This window comes from Falco rusticolus, chromosome 6 (genome assembly GCF_015220075.1).
Source record: "Falco rusticolus isolate bFalRus1 chromosome 6, bFalRus1.pri, whole genome shotgun sequence".
NCBI classification, from domain to species: Eukaryota; Metazoa; Chordata; class Aves; order Falconiformes; family Falconidae; genus Falco; species Falco rusticolus.
The window spans coordinates 52972083-52996061 of record NC_051192.1 but is presented as its reverse complement, the minus strand read 5'-3'; the positions used below and the strand labels follow the sequence as shown (position 1 = coordinate 52996061).

General features: G+C 46.9%; 1 protein-coding gene across 2 annotated transcripts in view; it reads left to right on the top strand.

Annotated features, from left to right (window-relative positions):
- Positions 1 to 243: 243 nt before the first annotated feature.
- Positions 244 to 23979, top strand: part of FRMD1 (FERM domain containing 1) — a 42511-nt gene continuing 18775 nt past the window's right edge. For both annotated transcript variants that reach the window (XM_037392939.1, XM_037392938.1), the window contains exons 1-3: positions 244 to 350; positions 10782 to 10946; positions 16520 to 16610. In XM_037392939.1, the coding sequence (XP_037248836.1) occupies positions 10851 to 10946; positions 16520 to 16610 (187 nt within the window). In that variant the 5' untranslated portion in view covers positions 244 to 350; positions 10782 to 10850. The remainder of the gene's footprint in view (positions 351 to 10781; positions 10947 to 16519; positions 16611 to 23979) is intronic.

Sequence of the window (23979 nt, the reverse complement as noted above, 5' to 3'; positions counted from 1 at the left end):
AGGTCCGATTGACAAGCCGCGTTCGCCAACCCAAGGCCACACCGCGGACCCGCTCCGCCCACTCCCTGCCCGTTCTGCCAATCCGCTGAGCCGGCGGTGCGGCGGGGGCGGGACAGTCCCGCGCGGGGCGGCCGCCGGTGTCGGTGTGCGGTCCCGGGGAAGGGCGGAGCGCCCCGCCCCGCCGCGCCCGGCCCCGCCCCGCCGCCCGGCCTCCCCCAGGGCGGCAGCGTGCCGTGCCGTGCCGTGCCGCCCCGCCCGGACGCTGCCTCGCTCGGCTCGGCGGGCGCTGTATGCCGCCCCGGAGAGGACAGCAGAGCCCCGCAGAGCTCCGCGGCCGGGGCCACCCCGCGGTAAGTGCTGGGGCGGCGCCGCGCAGCTGGTGGGGCTCGGTCTCCGCCGTCGGAGCAGCGGTGCGGGGAGTTCCCGGGGCTCCCGCGTCCCTCCGGGGCTCCTCTGGCAGCGGGGGGGCGGGCGCGGCTCCGCTGCGCTGCCGGGGGACGGGTCCCAACTGCGGGGCGGGAGCGGCACCTGCCCTGGCCGGCTGCGGGGACCCCGGGGGGGCGGCGCGGCTGCCGGCGGCGCTTTGAACGGGCGAGACCCGCGAACCGCCCGCTGCGCCCGGCTGGGGCGGGTGAGCGAGCCCTGCGCACCGACCGCGGGGTACGAGGGGCTCCCGCCTGCGGCGGGCCGGCCGCGGGAGCAGGGGTACGAGTTGGCCGGTGAAGGGGGGTCGGGCTCCGGCCGCGGCGCCGTGGCCGCTCGTGGCTTTATGACACGAGGGAACTTTGCCGTCGGAGCAGCGGTGAGCGCCGGGCTAAGGCGCGGGTGGCCGCGAGGTCGGAGCCGCGGCTCCCGGGGGCGGCGAGGGTGGGCAGGCGGCGGCCGGGAGCAGCAGGGAATGGGCTCGGGAGGAGTCCTGGAGCCGTGGCAGCTCCTCCGCCGCTCGCTGCCATCCCCCGCCGCCGTGGGTCCGGCCGCTGCGAGGAGGTGGGGCGGTGCCGGGGCGCGTTTCCCGGCCCGGGACCGTACCGGCCCCTTCGGGCGGTGAGGGGCGCGGGTCTGGGTCGCTCCCCGAGGGGCGCCTGGCTGGCGGCCACCTGCCCGCAGGTGCTGAGGGAAGCGCCACGGCGGGGCCCGCGGCTGCGGCACCCCGGGCAGGGTGAGCCCTGCGGGGCAGCGCGCCCGGCACCTGGGCCCCCTCCGGCGCCCTGCCACCCCCTTCCCGGAGCAGCCCGAGGGGCTGCGTGCTCCTCGAGGGACAGGGCTGGGTGGCTGGCCCCGGTGACACTCATCTACGGGTATGGGACAGGGCGGGGATGGAGGCGAGTGTCCCAGCAGGTGTATGTGGGCGGGAGAAGCGGTGGGCGTCAAAAAGTCTCTCTACTTCATTGTTTCTCCACCTCCTGAATTCTTCCCTAGTAACGATTTACAGGGAAAGGTTCTGGGTGCCCTGTGCTGAGAACCGGTCACCGTCGGCATGGAGAGATGTTCCTCCCGCTGCTTGGCAGCGATGAGCTCTCAGGTTAAATCCCCTGTGGCATTTAAAATGCACATCTGTTTTTTTCCATCACACCAGGAAACTCTAACAGTCTGAACCTTGTCCCTTCTTCAGAGAGCTGCTGTGATGCCCAGGCCCTGACAATAAATACTTGAAAAACATAAGTTGCTTTCCCAGAGAAAATAACGAGGATGTATTTCTAGCACTGGAGTAATCTTAAAAAAAAAAAAAAAACCAAACCAAAAAACAACAAAACAAAAAAAAAACCCAAAAAAACCCCAAACAATATTTTGGATGTTAGTTTCCCATTCATTTGTTTAGCTTTTATCTTTTTTTTTTTTTCCCCCTTTCTTTATTTTGTTCCTGGAAAACTTGGAATGACAACAGAATGCCTTAGCCTCGCTCTCATCTTCTGTTTATTCCTCCCATTTAATTGCTGTGCACTCTTAATCAAAGTGTTCTGTTTTCAGCACGGGTGATGTTGAGAGTCTGTGTAGTAGCCAGTGTTTTGGCTTCAGATAAGGAATGCCAAACCAGAAGAACATGAAATCCAAAAGGGAAAAAAAATTGGGGTTTTTTTTTTTTTCAGAGATTGCCTTAAGCGGGGGGGGGGGTTTGAGACGCACACCCACAGAGTAAGAAAAGTATAAACAAAAAAAAGTCTACAAAATGCTATTGAAGAACATCAGTTGTAATGATTCTTTTCACTGACTTACCAAAAAATACTGTCTGTGCTCTTTGGACAGGTTTTTTTCCTAGGAATTTTTGTTGTTGTTCAACTAGATTTTTATGTAAACATGATAAACTGGGATAAATACTGTTGATGAATAAATTTGTGCCAACTTTCCTCCTGAAATAAAAAAATCCTAATACAAACAAAAAAGTTTGTGTTTACATGTGTTTTTCTGATTTAACTCTTTTGATAGGGGAAGGGGTTTTTTTGATAGCAGGTAAAGGCTATGTCGTTTCATTTTTTTGGTGTTTTTGTGTTTGGGGTTTGGTTTTTTTTAAAAAAAAACAAACCCCAAAGCTGGTAGTGCTTTAAAGCTACAGCACACTTTTCTGTTGCCAGCACTGCAGGTAAAAAGTGTATGCATGCAGTGGTTAACTCTGTACCAACTGGCTTTTGTAGTGTTGTTGCTCTACTGTTCATCCAATGCAAGACAATGTAAATTACTTGCATGCTTACTGTGCTCCGGGGTTACGCTCCTTTTCTTGCACAAAGTTCTGTGCTGCTACTGCACTGCTCCTTGATTATCTTGGTGGTGTTTAGCTGCGGTACCTTAATTCATAACGTGTTGTTAGTAACTGAGCACAGACGAACAGCGGTCTTGGCCCAAAAGAAGTCCTCTGACAGGGAGGAGCTGCTCCATGGAGAATTGCAGAAGGAAGTAATTTGCTTCTTGTTAAAACCATTTCTTACACTTTTTCTTTTTTTTGCTATGTTTCCTCTTTTTGCAAAATTCATCATCCCCTCAAAAATGCAGCACCTTGTAGAGCTGGTTTTTTTCCTCTGTCTCTTTTTTGGGGGCTGCATCTTCTCATTTCACCATCACTTTGCTGGTGATGGCTTGGCAGTACTGTGTGCAGCCTCTGAAGCTGCATCTAATTATAAAGACCCCGCTGTTTGCGTTAATTTTGTCAAGCTATTGGCTGATTGGTGTTTTCACACTTGTAATAGAGGCAAGCTGTGTTCCAGACAATTTTATCTGTTCTTTCTGGAACTCTGTCCACTTCACATAAATGGGAATTTCTCTCTGCTCTGAATATGTTCAAGACTAGCTGTAGACTTTAGGAGGCAAAAGTTAGAAGCAAGCTGATGCAGAAGCTGTCTAGTTGGTATGAATATTTAGGCAGTGAATCAGATGCCATGAGATCAGCATGGACTTTCTCCTTCCTCTGGCGAAGTAAGCCAACTTTTTTTTTTTACCTGGTTATTACTGGTAGCAAAGCTATTCCAGCTCAGAAGAATTCTTTGTGATGTATTAGTAAAAGCATGTCTGTTCTTATTTGTCCTGCAGCTTCAGGTATTGCCTGTGAAGTTATAATGATGCAGGGTTTGGTGTGGGATTTTTTGTTGTGGTTTTTTTTTTTTTTTTAAATATTTCATAGTCTGCCTACTTCCAGAACTTTTACAAGATCTTGGTGAGAACAGAAAATGAAGGAAGAGTTTATTCACACTTTTTTGGACAGCTCTGCAAAGTGTTCCAGAAGGCTTGGTGATTTCTTTCAATTGAGTCTAGCTCAGCTCCAATATAAAACCACTGTCACCATGGAATAACTTCTGCAAGGGCAGTCTTGTAGAATTGGCTGTTGTGCTTAAGGCAAGCGTGTAACAGATCTGCTTGGGAGAAACACTGTTTAGAGCCTTGGTAGACTTAAAGGAGTAAGTTTCCAGTTGGAGAACTAACAGATACGTTTTTGGGTCATGAGAACTTGTGCATTTGCAATTTGCATGATACAGAAAGAGGCTTCTCTCCTGAGTTGCTAGTAGAGAGGCCAGGTCTTGCTGCACTTCCTAAGCTTCCTGACATTTGCAGTGGCTGGGAAGGAAGCCTCGCTCTCCCTTAAAGACCTTGCTGCAGCTGGTCTCCAAGTACAGTACTTTGCCTCTCCTGCTTTGCATAGATACAAAAGATGAACAGTCTTTAGTAAGGATTGCACTACTTGGCAGAAGTGTGCAGGGCGAGCACTGGAGTACCACACTGAAGTATCTTCTGTTGCTGTCCTTCACCCTGAGGTACAAGACTGTAGCATTTTCTTTCCTGCACTCCTGGCTCTGCAGACATGTGCCGAGGAATAAGCTTTCTGTAAGGGTCCATCTCAAGACATGTGTCCCTGTGTTTCAGCGGAGGCAAGCTTGCTGTTACTGAACAGCTATTCAAGCAATTCACTTCCCTTAATCTTTGCAAGATCTCATGCAGTGCTGTCTTGGTCATCCAGCTGAGGCAACAGAGCTTTGCAGTTTGAGCAGGCTCCCTTTGCAGCCACTTTATGCCAGGTGTGGCGGACACCGAGGCTGGCTCACACCTTGTCCCATGTTCTGCTGGTCCTTTCTTACGCTTCTGCATTTACCTAGGCCAATCGATACCTTCAGTTGCTACTTACTCAAACTTCAGTGAGCTTGATTTATGAAGTATGAGGAAGCCCTGTAAGCTTGGTAATCAATCAACAAATCTATGAATAGATTATTCAGAGGTAACCAAATTAATTGTAATGAGAAACTTCACACTGGTAGTCAGATGTGATAGGGTACATGCTACAACACAATCAATGAACAGGCAGGATCGGTTGGTCTGTTGCTTTTCCCATGGTGACAAGAGAATATTTGTCTCTCCATGAAAAAGGCATGCTGGAGAGGAATTGCATGCTCTAGCTGCAGACTTTACTGTTTGGGTATTGTGTAAAGCATGTATGCCACTAAGTTTTGCATATGCTTCTGATAAAATAATGCATTTTAAAAGACTGCATGTTTTTGTGTACAAAAAATCAAAGGCACTTTCCATCACTTGGAAGTGATGGAAAAGTGTAGTCCCTGTGAGATCCTAATTCGTCCCATTTTGCCTGGAGCCTTTAATACTCATCTGCTTCTCTCAAAAAGCTTCTAAATTCAGTTTTGGTTTCAGGAAAGATTAAGCCCAGATGATTCATACTGGACTGTCTTCACAGGGAACAAACTGCTGTTTGGAGCTTTTTTCATCCCATGGAAAAGCTGATTGGAAGCGTGGCAGACACCCTGCGTGGTCCTGCCACCACTACTGGGCTGTTGCGCATCTGTGTGCAGTAGGAGCACCTCCTTTGGTGCCCTGTTCTCAGCTAAGCAGTTTTCCTCTCGGGACTAGTTAGCAGCAGTAAGGTCTGATGCATGCCCTAAAACGTGCGTCACTTCTACTTGGCTACCAGAGAGCTCTGCCATCCCTAGGTAAGGGAGTTGTCCCCCGTCTTTGAGCTTAAGGACTAGGGCAGTCTACAGAGTAGCATAGTAGCATCGTCCCAGGTTAGGAATGGCTGTCCCTGGGAATTTTGGGAGATCCCTTTTTCCTGAGCACACTGGCCACATTGTGAGGGGTGCAGAGCAGAAGAGCTGCAAACTCAAGAGTGTTTCATGTTTTAGCGCTCGTGCTGCTTGAAGTGAGGCAGGAAACCTTTACAGTACAGGGGTGGCGTGTGGGCGGTCATGCCTAAGTAAGAGCTGTGTCTAATCCTGTGATGAAGACTAACGAGAAAGCGTTTTCCTCTCTATTGTAAAACTCAGCATCACCAGGGAGTGCTGCTTGTACGGGAAGAAAGGAAAAAGGATGTTCCTTCATATCGAAGACCAATGCTCAGAGACTTCCTTGTCTGTCTCAAGGCTACAGGTGACAGCTAAGTTTGCTAGGGCTCTGCAGCTCTGGAGTTTTTGGAGCCATCTCCCATTGTACCTTTTGAAAATTCTAAAGGAATGGTGGGAACCAGGCCTACATTCCACCCCTGTGAGAGGATGGCACTCAAATCTAACAGGTGATGCTAGCAGATGGAGGAGGCCTGCTGCAGTTGCATTTCCCACGTTTGTGGACTGAAAATCAGTTGCCTTTGCTGCAAGTGTTGCATCTGTCCTGTAGCCAAGCTGCATCATTTCTGGGATCCAGTCCTTCAGAGCACCCAAGTGTCTGGGAGGTGTCTTGGTATTCCTCATTCGATGGCTTTCAGTCGGGGCTTCCTACAGAGTAGTGCTGTGTTTGAAGGCAGGTGTATATTCTGTCAAAAGCATTGTGTGGACACCAAATTCAGTACCTTGCCTCCTTATGGCCTCCTTGCTTTGAATGTGTTGTGCAGGTCCTGGAGTGATGCCAAGGCAGATATGTTGGAAAAGTCAGTGTGCTGGGAATTCGCTGCAGGACATGACCTAGTTGTCCTGGCTGTTGGTTGCAGGTGGCACTTTTCACATCATCTGCAGCTGTGACATAAAGCTATTTAGCATCAATCTTGTTTTCTGCCCTGACAAGCAACTATTTTTCCCCTCTCTCCTGGTTGATGCGTCTTTCCAGAGAAATTTTCATCATCTCTGGGGGTAGTCAAAGGAGGTGGGTAGGGTCTTAAAGTTGCTATGAAAGGCTAATATATTCCATTGTTACATCTTTTACTTGCTCAGAGTCTTTATTACTCTGTTTTGCAGATAAGACTGGTGCCCTACAGTGTGCCTCTGAGAGGACAAAAATACCTGGAAGGTGAAGGGGGGTCACAGTTTTAAGGCTGCATTTCATCACTGGTATGAGGCAGCCCAAGTGTGGGTTGCAGCCGAAGGCAGATCTGTTTCCAGGCAGTTTTTCTGTCTGTCTTGCTGCAGGACTGCCTTGATTAAAGCTGTGTAAGCTGATTGTGAAACTGTAGCCTAAGAGTCTAGTTGTCTTAGAAGACTAAGACGTCTCTGGATAATGTCTGGAAAATGTTAAGAAGAGTCTTACTGTTTCTAGACAGTTTTTGATGGGACTCCATAGGGCCACTCTGGGAAGATCTTATCAGGAAGATGCTTAATGCTCGTTTTCTGGCAGCTCTAGCAAAACCAGCTTTCCTATGATGTTTTATGGTATTCAACCTTATAAAGCATGTTTCCAGGTGTTCTTGAGAGAAGCACAGATTTACCTGGGCTTTTTTCTCAGTAGAGGGAGGAGTTTGTACAGTTTTGCTGCTTTGAGTTTATAAGCAATTGCTCATTCCTCTGTTTGCTTTATCCCCTTGAGATGTGCTTGTGGCAGTACCTAGAGGCTGAAATCAGGATTAGGACCCAATTCACCATGGTTCCACCAACTGATGTGTAAAATACAGTGGCACTCATAAGGCTGTGCAAACTCCTCACATGCTGTCTGGATGAGCCCTGCTTCTAGACAGGCTGGCTGTAGCGTGGCCCCAAATTCAGCGGTGGCTGGCCATCTTTGTGCCATTGTGTATATGGGCTGAGTGAGGTGGTCTACGTAGCTGTCCTGCTGATACCCAAAGCAAACGATCTCCTTCCTCCTCTTCATCCTCCCCCCTTGCAGGGCTCTGCCACTCATCCCTCTCCCTGGGGCAAACCTCAGCAATTCCTACTTTGACCGAGCAAGTGCTGAGGTTTGGGTCTGGTGCTGGGAAGCAGCTCGAGGAGCTGTGGGGAGAGAAGGGGAAGATTAGGGTTTTTCTTAATTAGTTTTTATGGCCATGTTTGAGTTGTTTAATCAGAGGAGTCTTGAAATTAATGACAGGCATGTTTTCCAAAGCTCCGCTGCGTGTGTGTTTAGGTAAAATAAACAGTGCTAAATAAGTTGTGCCACCACTCTGGGCACTAATAAGCCTCCTGACTGATACAAGAAGAATACAAATAAACAGCGCCTTTGACTATTTCATTGATAGACTGCTGGGCCTTTGACCAAGCAATTACATCTCAAAATGCACTTCTCCAGGAGCTAAAACATGAAGTGATGTTATTTACAAAAAAACCACACACCCAAGCAACAAAAACAACCAACCTATAGGGTGTCCCAGAGGCTGATGATTGACTTCAGCTTTTATTAATTCATCTGTGGTGCATTTGCTGGAGCTTTTAGGGTTTAATTGAGGTTAAGAGGTTGGAATCTGTGGTAAACAAAAGAATGGCATATGGGCAGTCTGAAATTGTGTATGTGTAAGTAAGAGCATTCCTTCTGGCCACTTGTTTTCATTGGGCAGTTACTCTTGGCTCACAACTTTTTTTTTTTAAAGGTGTACACTTGCAGGTCTAGCAAGTTAATGATTCATTATGTTTTATCACATCCTGATGTACTTCTAAAGAAGAGAAGGCTGAGCTGTGCTTGTGTTTGACCTCCCCCTGCAGATTAAGAATGTTGCTTCTTTAACCTCTTACCTGCTGTGGCAGGGTCCATAAGCTTATTTGTTGTAAAACAAGAAGAAAAACACCTTCTCCCCCTCCTTTCTCACTTCCTTGCTCTCAGGGTCCACAGTTCTCTTAAAAACTGAAATGGACAAAGCGGGTGTGAGACCAGTGGAAAAGCTTTCCCAAAGCTTTGTTTTATAGAGGCTGTAGGGAACTGGGAATCAATTTCTTCAGTTATCCACAGAAAATTGTGTGCACATGTTTTTCACGGTTGCTTCTGTGTCCTATTTTCAGTTCTGTTAGGAGATGCATTAATGTCTTTGCTGGATATGATCTCCCCTGGTGAGTGGGAATGTGTACCAGCCAGTGCAGCAGTTTGACAATTAAGACAAACCTGCTTGTGTTGGAAAGCTTGAGCTCATACTCCGAGCTCTTTATGCTGTTGATAAAGTTTATGGTGCATATGACATCAGCTGGCAATAATAATGGTGACCTGCTGCCCTCGAGTCATTCTGTAGACATTTGTAATTTATATACAGCTGGTAGTAGTGTGTAGCCTGAAGCCTAGGAGAGCTCATCGGTCTAATTATATCGACAAGAGAGGACAAATCAGAGTGTTTCTCTTAAAGCTTCTATTAAATGAAATATTAACCTGTCCAAGGAAGTCAAATGTGATTTTTCTGCTTGCTTATAATTTAGAGCAATCTTCTTGTTAAAACTCCTAGTTCTCGTGTAATTAAATTATGATTTTGGAAAAAAGTCGTAATAATAGTCTTTAATAACCCTCTCTTTTCATTAATACAATAAATGCAATGTTTGTGTTCTTATGGTGCTCTACATAAAGAACTTGTATAAAAAATGCTTTATTAAGAATCATGGTGTATGCTGGTGCAGGGAAGGAGGTGCATGGAACAACTTTTGTACTTGCAAAAGGACACTTACAGATCTTTTTCCTGTATTTATAAAAAAAAAAAAGTCTTGAGCACAGTGGAAGGGAGAGGGGTAAATCCAAGTACTTTGTACTGTACTTTTTCCCATGACACTTTGCTTTTCCCATCTCCCACACAAGAGTTTGATTCCATTGTAGTTTTCCCCTAAAACAGGAAAAACATGATTTTAAATACAAAATGTTTTTAAAACTTACATGTAATGCACATATGCATGTGTACATACATATATATGTACGTGTGTTAACCTCGCATGACCTGCTTCCTGGTTGCTTATGATCCGTTGTCCTCAAATCCATTTTGGAGGGCAAAGGTAAACCCTGTGCATCCCTTCACAGCCCGTCCCCTGACGGTGGGCTGTGGCGTGGGCAGTGGGAGAGGGTAGTGCTGCCAGAGCCAGTGTGTTTGGCTGCCAGTGCTTGGGTATGTGCCCATCCCCAGGGGCATGGGGGGGCTTTGTGGGCAGGCGCCAGCCAGCAGCACCTCTGTTACTGTGCTGGTGATGAGTGTCTGGGTGCTGCTGGTGGAAGGGAGTCATGCTGGGGTGACTTTGAGGCAGCCAGGGTTTGACTTGCATCAAATCTTGCACAGGGATGGAGTGGACTCCATAACTGCTTGGTATCTTGCTGGTTGAGGTCTCTGCCAGCTTTCATCCCTAACCTATCCTCAAGGAGCCTCTCCCATTCCCAGCAGTTTTGTTAGGTGCCCCAGGATGCTTCCCTGTCCTGGAGAGCATCAGAGCTGAGAGGGTTGTAAATAAAATGTCACAAGTTGCTGAGGAAACTGTCTAACCCAGCTATAACGCGCAAATGATGTTGGCTACTGTGCTTTTGGGTGTGAACTGAATTTTTGTCTCTATTTCTGTTACGATAATAACTTCAGCTCTAAGGTGCTTCTGCAGCTTGGGCTCAGTCCTTGCGAGGAGGCTGGCAGTGCTTCTGACAAAAAGTACGATACAGCAGCTCAGCCTTGTGAGTTTATGCACTTCTACCTCTTTCTCTGAGTTGAGGTATAGAGGATTTGGGGCAGTGGTTTCCCAGGGTCTGGGGGTGGGGTGAGGCAGAAAAACTGCTCAGATGAAGCCCTCTGCACTGACAGGTGCCTGCTGACAACTCATTGTAATCTCTGCTTTGGGTGAGAGCGTGGCACCTGGCTGAAGGATGGGACGCTCCCCCCTCTCTTGTGGGCGTTTTCAGGAAGCAGTCCAAGGTGGCATCTGTCTTATCACTGAACGTGTATCTTGAAACCTTGACTTTGGTTTGTTATTCTAGGGAGACCTCATCACTCTGTGGCGCTCTCCTGGGGCTCACAAGGTGTTTAAAGGCTGACTTTGCCTGGCTTGTGCTGCGATGCTGGTGGAAATGTTGGCCATGGTGCTGTGAAATGGATGAGTTGTGTTTTGTTTTTTTTTTAAAAACAGCAAGGAGGAAAACATCCTGTCAAATGTGTGCCACAGGCTGCTTCCAGTGCTGGCAGGAGTGTGGCACTGATGCTTTCACCTTCTTGACAGGTGCGTGGGATGAAGGGAGCCTGATACCTGCCCAGAGAGGAGACGCTGGCCCCCGCGGAGCTGCCTACCATGAGCAGGGCGCTGCTGGCGGGCAGGATGCAGCCGGAGAGCCGGAGCGTCTGTGTCTTTCTGCCCACCCGGGAGCAGCTCAGCCTAGCCGTCGGGGTGAGTGGCCAGGAGGGAGGCTGGGAGGTCGCTGCATGGTGGCTTCGGTTGAGTTTTGTTAGCTCCCATTGTTCTCCCAAAAGCCTGGTGCTGGTCTGCTGACACCAAAAGGCTATTAGCCAGCTTAAGGTAATTGGTGCACCATTTTCTAATTGGGCAGCTTCAACTCATTTGCGGAGTCCCTTAAAAGTCCCAGTTGTGTTTTTGGACAGGGGTCCCCTCTGTTCTTTTTCTGTTGTTGTTTCCTTTTTTATTCTCTCTAAGTGCTTTTGCCACTGATGATAATACATAATTTTTAAAAAAATTGATCCTGAAATGCCTTGATGACTTAGCAAGCGTGCCCAACACACGACCGTTTGCTCTGGCGTTTTAGCTATTTCAGGTTTTGATAGTCTGCAGATCCCTTCAAAGACTCTAAGGCAGAGTAAACAGCCATTGAGGGTAGCATTTTTTCCCTCTTTTGAGTACTTGTACCCACAAGAAATAGAAGTAAGTTGTTTCGTTTCTTTGATCTTCACTTCAAATGCCTAAGAATGTGTGCACGGGTGACAGCAGAGCCACGTCAGCTGGCAGCCCATTGTGGCATGCTGTCCACCATGGCACGGTGCCTCTTCGTGCAACGCCAGCTGCTCCTTGAACTTGTGAGAAACTGAGCTGACAGAGGCACTTCATGTTCAGATGACAAACTACCCTCAAAGATAAGCGCTGTCTTGTGAGCATGTGGTGCACTCCTTGTGGGCTGGGGAGGTTTTGTTTTGTTTTGGGTGGGGGTTTTTGCCCCCTCTGGGATGGCGATGGGGAGAAGACAGTTGAGGTGAACTGGTATTTGAAGCACTGGATAGAACCGGTGGTTTTTGAAACTATGCATGCTAATCTTCAAAATCCATGTAGGAATTTTCCTACCTGCTGTGCCCAAGTGTGGCATTAACTGAAACGGCCATCAGGGCTGGATGGAACAAGGCTTAACAGCGAAATCTGGGGTGCTCTGCTTCTAGGTTACCTGTTCGAACTCAGCCCATCTACTGCCCCAGAAGGCTTTTGCAATCTTCTGGCTATTGTGCAAGCCACAAAATGATGATTTAATTAAGTACTTGGCGGCAGGTGTGCAGGCCTGGGTAATGGTCTGTTGCGGCTGACCCTAAATATCACTTTCTTATAGTTTTTATCAGGGAAGCTAAAGATCTGAGATAACAGAGCCTGCCCTGCCACCGGGAAGGTGCAGACTGGTGTGCAGGAGGGCAGTGTGCTGGCAGGGCTGATGCCATCACTGCTGCCTGCTGTGCTCATGCCTGAGTGGGGCACACGGCTCTGACACCACTGGGTCACGCTCCACCATATTAAGTTTAGGCAGCACTTAAACCATATGGTAAATCTTGGATACCTGCAGTTTATCCTAAAATCATAGAATCATTCAGGAAAAGACCCTGAAGATCATGAAGTTCAACCATAAAGCTGACACTGCCAAGCCCACCACAAAACCGTGTTGCCAAGTGCCACATCTGCATGTCTTTTAAATACCTCCAGGTTATTTAATAAGCATAAGAAATGGTCTTTAGCACTGAGAGCTTGCAGGGATGGAGGGGAGGCTCTGTGTCCCCCCCATTCCTGCCTGCTGCCCCTCCACAGATTTGGGAGCCTTGAGCATCACCACCTTGCCCCACGGAGGGGTCCCTGCTACAAGACCCCAGATGCTTTCCCTCCTCACTTCTGCCCCTTTCTTTGATGGCTGTGGAGTTGTGAAAACACGTACGTGGAGGTGCCTCTGTGTGAAAGGGAATAGCTGCGTGGGCCAAAACATGAGACCTCAGTGCATAGTTGTGTCCTAATTGCATAGAGTGTGAAACATGACCTGTTACAGCTGGGCAAGTCAGCAAAACCAGCTTTTCATTTGGCTTCAGTCTTTACCACAACACCCCTTCAAAACAACAACAGAAATTAAGATTTCACAGCTGGAGAGAGCTTTTTTTTTTTAAAGGAACATCAAGGCAATTTTCTAGTGATGTTGGTAGAACCCAAATTTAATTAGCCCAACCACATATGATACTTTGTTCATTTATTAGAATAATAATGCCACTACTTAAGATTTCCAAAGCCTTTTTACCTCTTCAGTGTGGAATGCAAATACTAAACAAGCAGGCAGCTCAGTGAGGTAGGTAGGAATAGTTATCCTTTCAGCAGAATAAATTATAGATCCTTCTCATGATAAGCACAGTGTTTATGCAGGTAATTCCTTTCTCTCCCATCCCATAAATTCCACCCTTCCAGATAAGAGTTTACCTATATGTGTTTTATGTGGTCACATGTAGATTGAAGCCTGCTCTTTAAAATTGATTTGTCTTGTGCCCTTCACAGATAATGCTGCTGGAGAGAAAAGCAGGAGCCATTTTAAAGTCTCTTCCTCATAATCGGGTATCTCTTAATTAACTTTGATGTCCACCTGTCTGGATATATAGATGAATTCGAGGGGTTGGTGTGGAGGAAAATCTGTCTTCCTGGGACCAACCGTGAATGTGAGGAGAAGCAAAACAGTGAGGAGAGCTAGTGGGTGCTGCAGCTCACTAGCTGCCCTGAGGATGAGGAGGTGAAGTGGAAAGTTTCTGCTGGGGAGAATAGACATTGGAGCACAGAGTAAAGCAGTCGGCTGTGCTCCAGGCTGCCGCAGGAAGGAGATGGCATGTGAGCACCAGGCAGCTTAAGCAGGATGTCAGTGAGAATGGTGCAACTAAAAATTGTGTCAATTGCACCAAAGATCTTGGAGTGGTATCTAATTTATTTAGTTTTTTAATCTGCCAGCATCGTGGCTTATCTCCCTGATAGTTTTGAACCTGTTGATCAATATCAACTGGTTTTTATGACTGAGTTTCTGGAGATTTTCTGGGGTGGTAGTAGCTGAATAAAGGAGAGACCCCGATGCTAGCCAAGGTCTGGCTGCCAACGAGGGCAGCAGGGCAAGCAGCCATGCTACCTGCGTTTGGGCAGTTTAGAAGCAGCCACAGCAGATGTTGCTCCTTGTCTAGCTGCTGGAGAAAGAGTGGGAGCATGAACAGAAGTTTTTGGAGGGGAGGAAGTCTGGTGAGGTCCTGTGTGTTGGCAAATGGCAAGCATAGGTCTGAACTTTTTCAGTTGTTCTGGAGGCAAGAGAGCTGATGTTTTAAAGCATATGGACCAAGAAAAATAGAGATAGGTAACTCATACACATTAATATCTGCACAGAGAATGACCCTGGAGTAGCAGTTACCTTCTGTAAACTTGCGGTTGACTTCATTTTGGACTGAATTTAATGTGTCAAGAAGCACTGAGTCTGACATGGGGCAAATCTGAGTATCAGTGGAAAGAATGATTCATAGTGTCTGGGATGGAGCTTGGCACAGGAGCCGTATGTAAAGGGAGGAGAGGCCAAAGAGAAGTGCACAGATGAAAAATGCAAAGGGAAATGCTGATTGCTTTGAGCAGGAGCAGGGAACAACGATTGCAAGTGTAATCGGTATTGCACAGCCTTGAAGGCTGGGAGTAAAACTTGATCCAGAAGGGAAGTGCCAAAATGAGAATGGACAAGGTGGTAGCACACATACCTGCTGTGCAAGAAGTCTGATTAAATCAGTGCTTTAGAGCTCAGTGTCACAAAACGTGGAAGTGCTCAGTTCCTTAGAACTATGTATCTTAAAGCAGGTTTTTGTTCCCTTAGGTGTGAAAGCATGTCACTTACAAAATTCATCTAATCGTAAGGCTTTATTACATAGAGCCCTGTGCTGCCAGTGACTCTTGTATGCACGTAACCATTTTGGCTAGGGGTAGGTCACCTTTTCCTTAGTGAGTCCTCCCAGGTAGGAGAACATGGTCAGAGTTTGCTTCCTTGAGAAAGGAGACAGACCTGTGCCCAGCTTTCCCTTCCAGCTGCTTGTTCTTGGCAGCTGAGCAAATACTGCATTAGGCAAGGGTGAAGTCTCATGCACAGACATTTATAATAAGACCCAGATGCGGTATTGGGTCTTACCAGAACTGTGCACTGCCTCCTCCCCTCCCAAAGCATATATATGCATGTGAGTATGTATTGGTGTAGTGCAGGCTTCAAAGCTCCCCATAAAGCAGTAGTGAGTGGCTGGCTAGTAATGCCTTGTCAAGCAGAAGAAAATGGGTACTTAAATAACTCCTGTTTCCCATTGTCCATGTCTAGTGACATGGTACATCCTGGGGCAGAGCACAGCCAGTTTCTGGGGAGTGTGGCACACCTGCACTAAAAGGGTTTGAAGAATTACCGTGGCGATTAGTTTGATGGCAGTGATTAGGTTATAGGAGAGTTCAGTAGTCGACTTCTGTCCTATCACCCTTTGCCGCTGTGAAGATCGTGCTACACTGTGCCCCCTCAGGCAGGCCCACCATCCAGCAGTGGCTTAATGAAATTCAGAGGTTCTGGCCCATTTTGCCGCTGCAGCTGGCTGCGCCCTGGGCTGAGCTGAGCTGAGGTGGTCCGTCAGTGTTGTTTGGCTCTCCCCATCTGCTCTTGCTCAGAACTCCTTCCCCGGTGCCTCTGAGGGCTGAGGTTTTTGTTTGGGCCTGGAGTTGTCTGTGCTGCTGGGGTGGTGCAATGGGGCAGGGGGCAATGAAGCTGTAGGTGGTGGGACATTTAATGGGGGAATCTTCTGATCATAGTACACATCCAGGTCTGCACGTGCAGGTAGCCAGAATTACGCTCTTGCTGGGGTAGCCTGTGCTTTTAGCAGCCCTGCTAGAAAAGTGCACTCAGTAGCTGTGCTGCTGTGCCACAGCTCTCTTGCCCTATGCTCTTGCCAATGCTTGCAACTACTCCCCAGCCTCTGGTCCCCTGCAGGAGCATGTGCTGGCAGCTCTGCCTTCCCAGTGCGTGCACAGTGTTATGGGAGGCAAAGGTACTGGGAGGTGTCAGTATGGCACGGAAACAGGCAAGAGCTTACAGGCTGTAGTGACAGCTTCAGAAGATGAAGGTGTTAGTTGCTGTGTGACCAGAAGTCAGCAGAGGACAGAACAAGCTCTTCTGTGTGGGATACAGAGCAACCTCATCTCTAACCCTGAGCTATTTCTGCTCAGACCAAGCAGTCTTGAGTTTGTTTGTGTACTTTTGTTTTTAGTACTTCTGAATGAAAGTTTTCTTTTGTTTTTGTGGTTTTTTTTTTCTCTTAACCTCAAAAAAAAAATAATCTGCAAATAGTGTTTTCATTTCTGTAATTACAAACACACTTTTTGTAAGAGCACCTGTAAATAGCCTGGTCAGTACTGCACAAAACTAGGGCTCCAGCAGTGCCCCAAATTCCTACACAAAGTTGCCAATAGATAGGAAACTGAATTCGTGGCTTACTGAGCTGAGCCACTTTGCACTGTGAAGGAAGGAGAATGACATGTTGATTTTTATTCTGTGATAACAGCAATAATACTGAAAACAAAGTTTGTTCTGTGGGTTGGTTAGAGTTGTTTTGGTTTGGGTTTTTTTTGTGTATGCGTGCTATGGTACTGAAGAACGTATTGGCCAATATAAAGAAGGGGAATTGCTCCATCCAGGTATGAGCCATCGGTAATGTTGGATTGGTTGTTTCTTTCAGGTTAAAGCCACTGGACAGGAGCTCTTTCAGCAAGTTTGTGATTTAGTGAAGATTAAAGAGCCTCACTTCTTTGGCCTCAGCATTGTTAAAAGTAAGCAAACTCAATGCATGGAACAAATGTCTTGGCAAACGTCCATAGGCCCACTTGTGTATTTACAGTGCGTGCATATATACACAGCGGCCGTGCCTGCGGGGAGTTTGATTGTAATAAGGTCACAAAGTATGTAGATTATGCACAGTCTTCTTGGAGCTCTTTTGATCTTCGGTATGTGGGCAGACAAATTGGGAGAAGGGGGGGGCTTTTGTTCTCCACCTTTGTTCCACCTCTTTGTGGGGTTTTCTTTCTCTCCTGTAGCTGAACTGCTAGCCAACATACTTGTCACTGAATTCAAAACTGTCAGCAGTTGAACAGGAGGTGAGTTTTCGAAGGAATTTGGAGCTGAAAGTGTTACTTGTCTTCTGAAGTCACAAGCAAAGAATGTGGCATGAGAGGCAGGAAACTCAAATGGTGGGACTAAGTGTGTAAGTGGAGGACACTGGGGTTTGGAATATTGCATGAGAAATACAAAACTTCTTAGTCTGTGTGTTGAAGTCCAGTCTGCTTGGTCCTATGGCATAGTATTGACTAGGGAACAGTGTAAAATGATGCCTTAAAGGAGCAAACTTGTATGAGATACTACATTTCTAGGATGGTGTGTGCATTGGCACCCTCCCCACAACTCTTGGTAATTAGATAGGGATCTGTTGTCCTCCTTATTCTGCCTCTCCCCGTTTCCAAAAGTGTGGGAAGGATTTTGCTTGCCTCCTGAATTTTTCTCAAGTGTGTTATTATTTAGTACTGTGACTCTAGATACTGTTTCATTGAAATGAGTATAGTCTTTTATGAGTCCTCCTAAATAAGGTTTCTTTGGCCTCCTTATGAGTATGTGGGATATTCTTTAAGTTTACTTGTCTCATTTGCTTTCTGTTTTCATTCTGTAGGAACTTTTGCTTTTTTTGAGCACAGCACTCAAAAGACCAATGTAAGCTACTTATGTCTGTAAGGTTTGTAGAGTCTCCAGGAGATTCCATCAATCTAACTAAACCGGTGGCTAACAAATATATCTGTCTCTAAACCAGTGCAGGTTTTTTTAATGTGAAGAAGACCTGAATGCTCTTAACTTTTTTTTACAACTGTGTTCCTGTGAGTTCCCGGCCCCCCCCCCCCCCCCCCCCCCCCTTTTTATTTTAATACCAACTTTTGCCTGTTCCAGTTAGAGGACATCTTGGGTGAAACTGGAGCTCCTGTCCTCCACTGTAAGATGGGGCAATTTCATTCCCGTTTTCTTTGAATTAGTTGCTCTTCTCCTGTTCTCCTTGTTTCTTTCACTTTTTTCCCCTTCATATGTATCTTGCTTCATTTTGTCTGAACCCTGCTTTTTCCTTCTCTCCCATCTTTTGCAGAGCAGTTTCCTTCACCTTGTCAAGTACAGGGGCTCTGGCCCCATAATACTCTTACTGTGCCAGATGCCTTCCAGCCTGTTGGAAACACAGTGTAACTACCTCAACCCAAAGGGCATAGTAGAGCTGTGCTGGCTAGACCTTAAAGTATATTACCCATAGGTTTAAACATAAGCAGCCTTCTCTCTTCACAAAAGTGTTCTTCCTTTTTAGAGCAGCTAATTCTTCCCAAAACTCTTAGAAAAATGTCAAGGAAAAGAGCTGCAGGAGCCCAGTAGCCTGAATTAACTGTTTGCTTCCCCTTCCCTGACTATTTCTCACTCTTGCTTGCTGTAGCTCAGTTCGTAAAGCTGCTTAATTGAAGGCTCCTCATGCTCACCCTGGCTCCTCCTGACAGCCACCTCCCTATGTCACCCAGGTAGGTGTCAGGATTTTGGATGAGAAGGTTGTTTTTTTGGTTTTTTTTGTTTGTGCCTGTTTAAGAAACTCTTGGGGCCAGACAACAGAAAAGTGTCAGCAGTGAGCTTCTCAGCCTGAATGGCAGTAGCCACCAGGAAGGCTGCAGCCCTGCTCTTAGAGGGAGCAAACCTGGTGTGTTACTGCTGCTTCTGGTCCCTACCTTTAGTCTGAAAGTCCAGTATCCTGCTGACTGGAGTCTTGTGGGGTGGATTTTAGGGGTTTCTTTATTTTGTTTTTAAAATAGATCCAGGTCTATTACTGTAGAGCTGTAGCAAGGGAGATCTTTTGTCTTCTGTTCCCCAGCTTAATTTCCCCCCCACCTTGTTTTGGCCAATAGACTGGTGATCCATCTCCCTTGCTGCCAGTGGTGAGGTCTTGCTTCTATTGCAAATGTAGCACTCTGCATCTCTGGCATTTGGAAGTAGCCTTTAAGGCATTGCCTTCTTTTCAGGGATTTTTGGTTTCATGGCAAGCTATCATCTCAAGAGGCCTGGCTAAGTTTTGCATTGCCCAGGGGTGTCTTGTGGGTACTTAAGTAAACTGCCTTGGCCGTGCAGCAAGTCGGTGTATGTCCTACAGAGGCTGTGAAGGGAAGGTGTGAGGCGGGTCTACGAGGCAGAGGCGAGTTAGATGTCTGAAAACTGGAGAGGAAGCCTTTGCATTTCAGACCGAAGTATTCCTCTTCTGCATCATGCTTTTACCTCTGTGCTGCAGCTCTAAGTTGTCATTTTTTAAGAAACCACTGCCCTGTTTTAATAAGGGTATATTTTCCGGTTTCTTAATGTGTATTTATTTTTGGTGATTTGATGTTGCCGCATGCAAACCAAGGTATTCTAATCTTCATGCATCCATTACCCTGCGGCTAATTTGTCAACAAAACTCTGTCAGCAGTGGCAAGAGAATGAAAATGAAAGGATTTCTACAGAACTGTAACCAATCACACTGGGTGGATTATCTGGATTAGGAGCCCATTTGACCTGCAGACGTTGTACAGATACACTAATGCTCAGTTGGTCTCATAGTAAGTATGTGTGTGAGGGGGAGAGGTTGGGGTCCTTAATCATAAACAGAAATTTAACCCCTAAGTGTGGCAAAAATGAAAACAGCACCACAAAGCACTATACAAACTGACAACCATGAATGCTGTGAGATCTAAGCTGTAGTCTTGGAGCATGTCTCCCAGCATTCGTTGCCTAAATTTGTTGCCTTTACCTCTGACTTATAGATGCTGAGGGCAAGGTTCAGGATTTAAGGTAACAGTAATGGCGGCAGGACAGAATTTTTCAACCCTTTCGCACTCAAGCTTTTTTTATTCTCAGGATGAAAGCCACTTCAACAAACTATATTTGGGGGGAGGAGGAAAGCTGGTGTCTATAAGAAGCTTTGAAAACTGAGTTCAGGAGCGTACATTAATGGGAGGCCACGGCAGCACAAAGCTTGTGATGTGTTGCTCTTCTGGTTTTGTCACAGATCATCAAGCAAGCTATACCTTGTGTGCTGCTGAAGTGCATTTTTACCTTGTAGTTTGTGCAGTGAAAGACCCTGGAACCCTGTCAGGTTCAAGGTGGCTCCATAGGCTTCAGCAGCTGGGTCTTACATTGCAGCTCCTCCTGCAGGGTCAACCTTATCTGGTGCCCTGCAGGAGGTTTCCCTCTTGTTGTCAGAAAGTATATGCAGCCGCACAATTTGGTCTTCTGAAAGAAAACTGGTTGCCAGCAGACAAAGAACAGCCAGGCCTTCTTTGTTGTTATAACTCAGATTCCTTCGATCCTGAATCTTGGCCTTCTTTCTAGGAGCAAACCTTGCTTGGCCCGAGCAGATGAAAGCCTTCGATTCGGAAGGAGCAAGCTTGCAGCTCCTACGCCCTGCCTCTGTCTCTCTGCGTCCTCTTATCAATTTGTCAGGCTGGCTTTCTAGCAAAACCAAATCCCTTTGCTTCAGTTTCTCTCTCTCAAGGATCATCCTTCAGTTATTACAGCTATGGCTGTTCCCCTTGCCAGACCCATGCCTCCCAGCACAGGCTTAGCAAGGGGCTTGGTGGCTGACTCTGCCACGACCACTCTGCCTCTGGTTAACTCTTCTGCATCTGTGTGTCCTCTGAAGTTCATAGATGGAATACACTACCATGTTACATTTAGATTAGGTGGATATCTGTTGTAACAAAGGGCCTTTTAAGAAGACAAATGACAACAGAAATTCTCCAGACTACCCCCTGATTTCTAGATCCGTCTTTCCCTGTTACCCCTGCTTCTGCCTCTCCTTCCCTAAATCTGCTTGGATAGTTGCATCTCCCTTCTGAATTTCTTCTGTACTAACCTAAGATACAGCTCTAATTATAATGGTGTTGATACCTCAGCGTGAGTTAAATGCACTGTAAGAAGAACATGCAGAAGTATGCCACCTTGAGAGAATTGCAGCGGGTTCAGGTGTTCAAAAAGTATATAATACTCCTTGGAAGTACTTGGGTGCTCTCTTACTTGTGTGCTCTCTTCCTAGGAAGGCATTTTTTTGCCTGCACCTGCTGTCAGCTGTTTCTCCTTCAGCATCAGTACAACAGCCAGCCAAGTGCTTTCCTGCCTGAGAATTCCAAGGAGTTTGTTCGCTCCTGTGCGAGAAGTGCTGGAAACGGTTCTGCAGCTCTTCTTGTGCAGAAGAATCACTTGCAACACTGTTGGAAGTGCAAAGATCTTTGCCTGAGCATGCCTTGTTACTAACTGTAAGGTGCCAACATAAAATTCCTGCAGTACCTACCCATCATCAGGAATGACTCAGCCTTTATCTCGGTCTTCAGACCTCAACACCTCCTCTGGGCTTCTTGATATTGCCTCTTTTCATTCTTCCCCTCCATGTACCTTCTGTCTGTCCCAGGACCTCCTTTGTTTTACTCCCAGCCTCTGTTGTGGTTCTTCCCTTCTTCGCTTGGGATATGTGTACTTTCCAGCTAATGCTAAAACCCAAGGTTGTTCTAGACCCCTTAGTAAACTAATCAACCAGGTACTGAAAAATGGACAAGGTTTCCTTCTGTCAGCTTGAAAGGTAACACCAAGAGCATCAAGAAGTTATGTAGAGATGGTGGGAGCAGATGCCATGTTCCCAGTGACATTCCCAGGTCACCAGCACTTGGAAGCTTAGGGAGCTCCCCATGCGAGAGGAGTATGTAGCCAGCTCTTCTTCAATAAACAAAAAAAATCCGTGTTGGTGTTGAGGGAAGCTAAACAGGTTGTGTGAGGTCTACAGCACGTGAGGTATTTTGGAGTGCTTTTTTGTCTTTTAAGCTTTAGCTCTCCCCTGGCCTCAGCATCTCTCTGTTCTGTTCCCAGTCTCTTTCCTGTTGCCTTTCAAGGGAGATAGTGGTGTTGCCATAAGGCTTCTTGCAGCATCTGAGAAGCACTATAGCAAAGAATAATTTTGCCCCCTTCTCTTTAAGACAGAAATGCTTGCTATGTGGAAGTTTGGCTTTACATTACTTCACATTTTATTTGAATCCTAATCTTCTGGACTGTCTAAATAGTTATAATATTAAAATATACTTGACTCAAGCAAGGTAGTTTATGGGACGTTCCTGGCTGTCAACGGGGCCTGAGCTCTGCCTCTTGGTAGGACAGGACTTACCTCTGTTGAATTTCTCGGTGCTCCTAGCCCAAAACGAGCACAGGAGAACAGGTTATTGGTGTTCACCATTACTTACCTTTCATAAAAAATGAAATGGAGAGGCACTGGTTAATACAAAATAATGGGTTTTGGAGTAACAACTCAGAACTGATTTGACCCTGTATTACAGTCATAACTTTCTATTCCCATATTCCCTGCAGTGTAAATAATGCCTATTGTAATTCTGCATCACTTACTGGAACTGTGTCACTTTTTTTCTGACTGGAGACCTGGCCCACTATTTTTTTATTTTTTTATTTTTTGCAACAATGCACATCCTGTATTTGCTTAAATACGTTAACGTGCTAAGCTAATTTTGAAGAGTAGGAGCGCTTGAGTATTTGCATTTCTGGTGACTGCCTAATTTGAAGTGAGGTTTTATAGCATAAACCTTCCATTTCACGTGAGGGTTCTTAAAAGCTGTAATTGGGAGAAATGTGGAAATTGTATTATTGCAAGCTGGCTGGCTGGTCAGGTATGTTTCTTGGGAATGCAGTGCAGTGGTGTCATGCCAGGTATGGTATCTGGATGGATGGATCCCACATACATATGAGGGAACCTTTTAAGAGAAGCTGATATGATATATATGATATATTTTTAAGCTCACTGACAGTGCTGAGGTGAGATTAACAAATGCAGTGTCAGTAGCTGCAGGTGGATGGGTGCGTATCTGCATGCATACATGCTTCTAAGCAAGCTTCTTAGTACCTTTCAGTTGTCCTTCAGCTGAGGCCAGTGAACCAATGACAATTTGTACCTGCTGAGTATCCAGCCCTGTTTGGATCCACAGATCAGGCACTTCTTCCCTGGAGAGGTGCCCATCTGTGCATTTCTATACTGTCCTTTACAGCACTGCTCTGAGGTGCTGTGATTTGGTGCTCTCATATCTGTTAGAGGTGCTTGGTTGCAAACCAGAGGCTTTTAGCATCTGGCAAAAAATTGCCAAGTTTCACCACTAATCCAGCTTAAGGAAAATAAAATCCCAAAACACAGCCCACATAGGGCTGGGGAGGGAAATACCTCTTTGTTTTTGTAGATGGAGGTTTGCACTCAGGTTGACATTCCAGCAATATTAACTTCATTAAGGCAGGAATGCAGTGCTGCATTCTTGCAGGGGAGGGAGGATGTTGGGCTGGGGAAGAGTGGGACCCCCAGGGAGAGCTGATGCATCAGGGTGTCCTCCTCCTTCAGCCTTATTTATTCTTGAGGTTTATGTATACCTCTCAGTAGGCATGATAATGACCTGCAGTCCTCAGGCTTGGCATCTGGGCTCTCCCAGAGTCATCTCTCTAAGCTAATTAATACAACAGATAAATAGGGGCTGTGGAGTGTGGGTAACAAACGGCTTTACTACAGTGGAACTGCTCTGTCATCCTTTTTCTCTTTCTGTCCCAGTATCCATGTGTGATGTGGTGGCTCAAGGTATGTGCTTGCTGTTGCCATCTTTTCCTCGTGGCTGAGTGATAATTCATGTGTTCCCGTAAACACTTCTAAGCATGGGATCATTCCTGGACAAGAAGGGAAAACTGACCCCACAGCTTGTTACAGCCATGCGGGTTCCCTGCTGTCTTTACAAGTGGCAGCTAAGCACAGTGGTGCTGGCAGAACCCATACAGGCCGTGGTGGCACTGCCGTGCCAGCAGGAGCACCCCAGTCCCACTGCAGGAACCCCTGCTGGAGTGAGTGCCCTGCCCTGGGGCTGCCGAAGCCCAGGCTGGGTGCTGTGCTTCTGTTACCCACTCCTGTCGCTTGCTGGGCAATTGGTTCCTAAATGAGCTTTTACTTAACTTTTTAAGAAAAGCTTTAGAGACGCTTATCAGCTTGGCAGCTGACAAAAGTCCGAGAGATGGACCAAACCCATCTCTCACCGACTAGGATTTCTATCAACCTTTTCAAGGCAGCGTTATCTG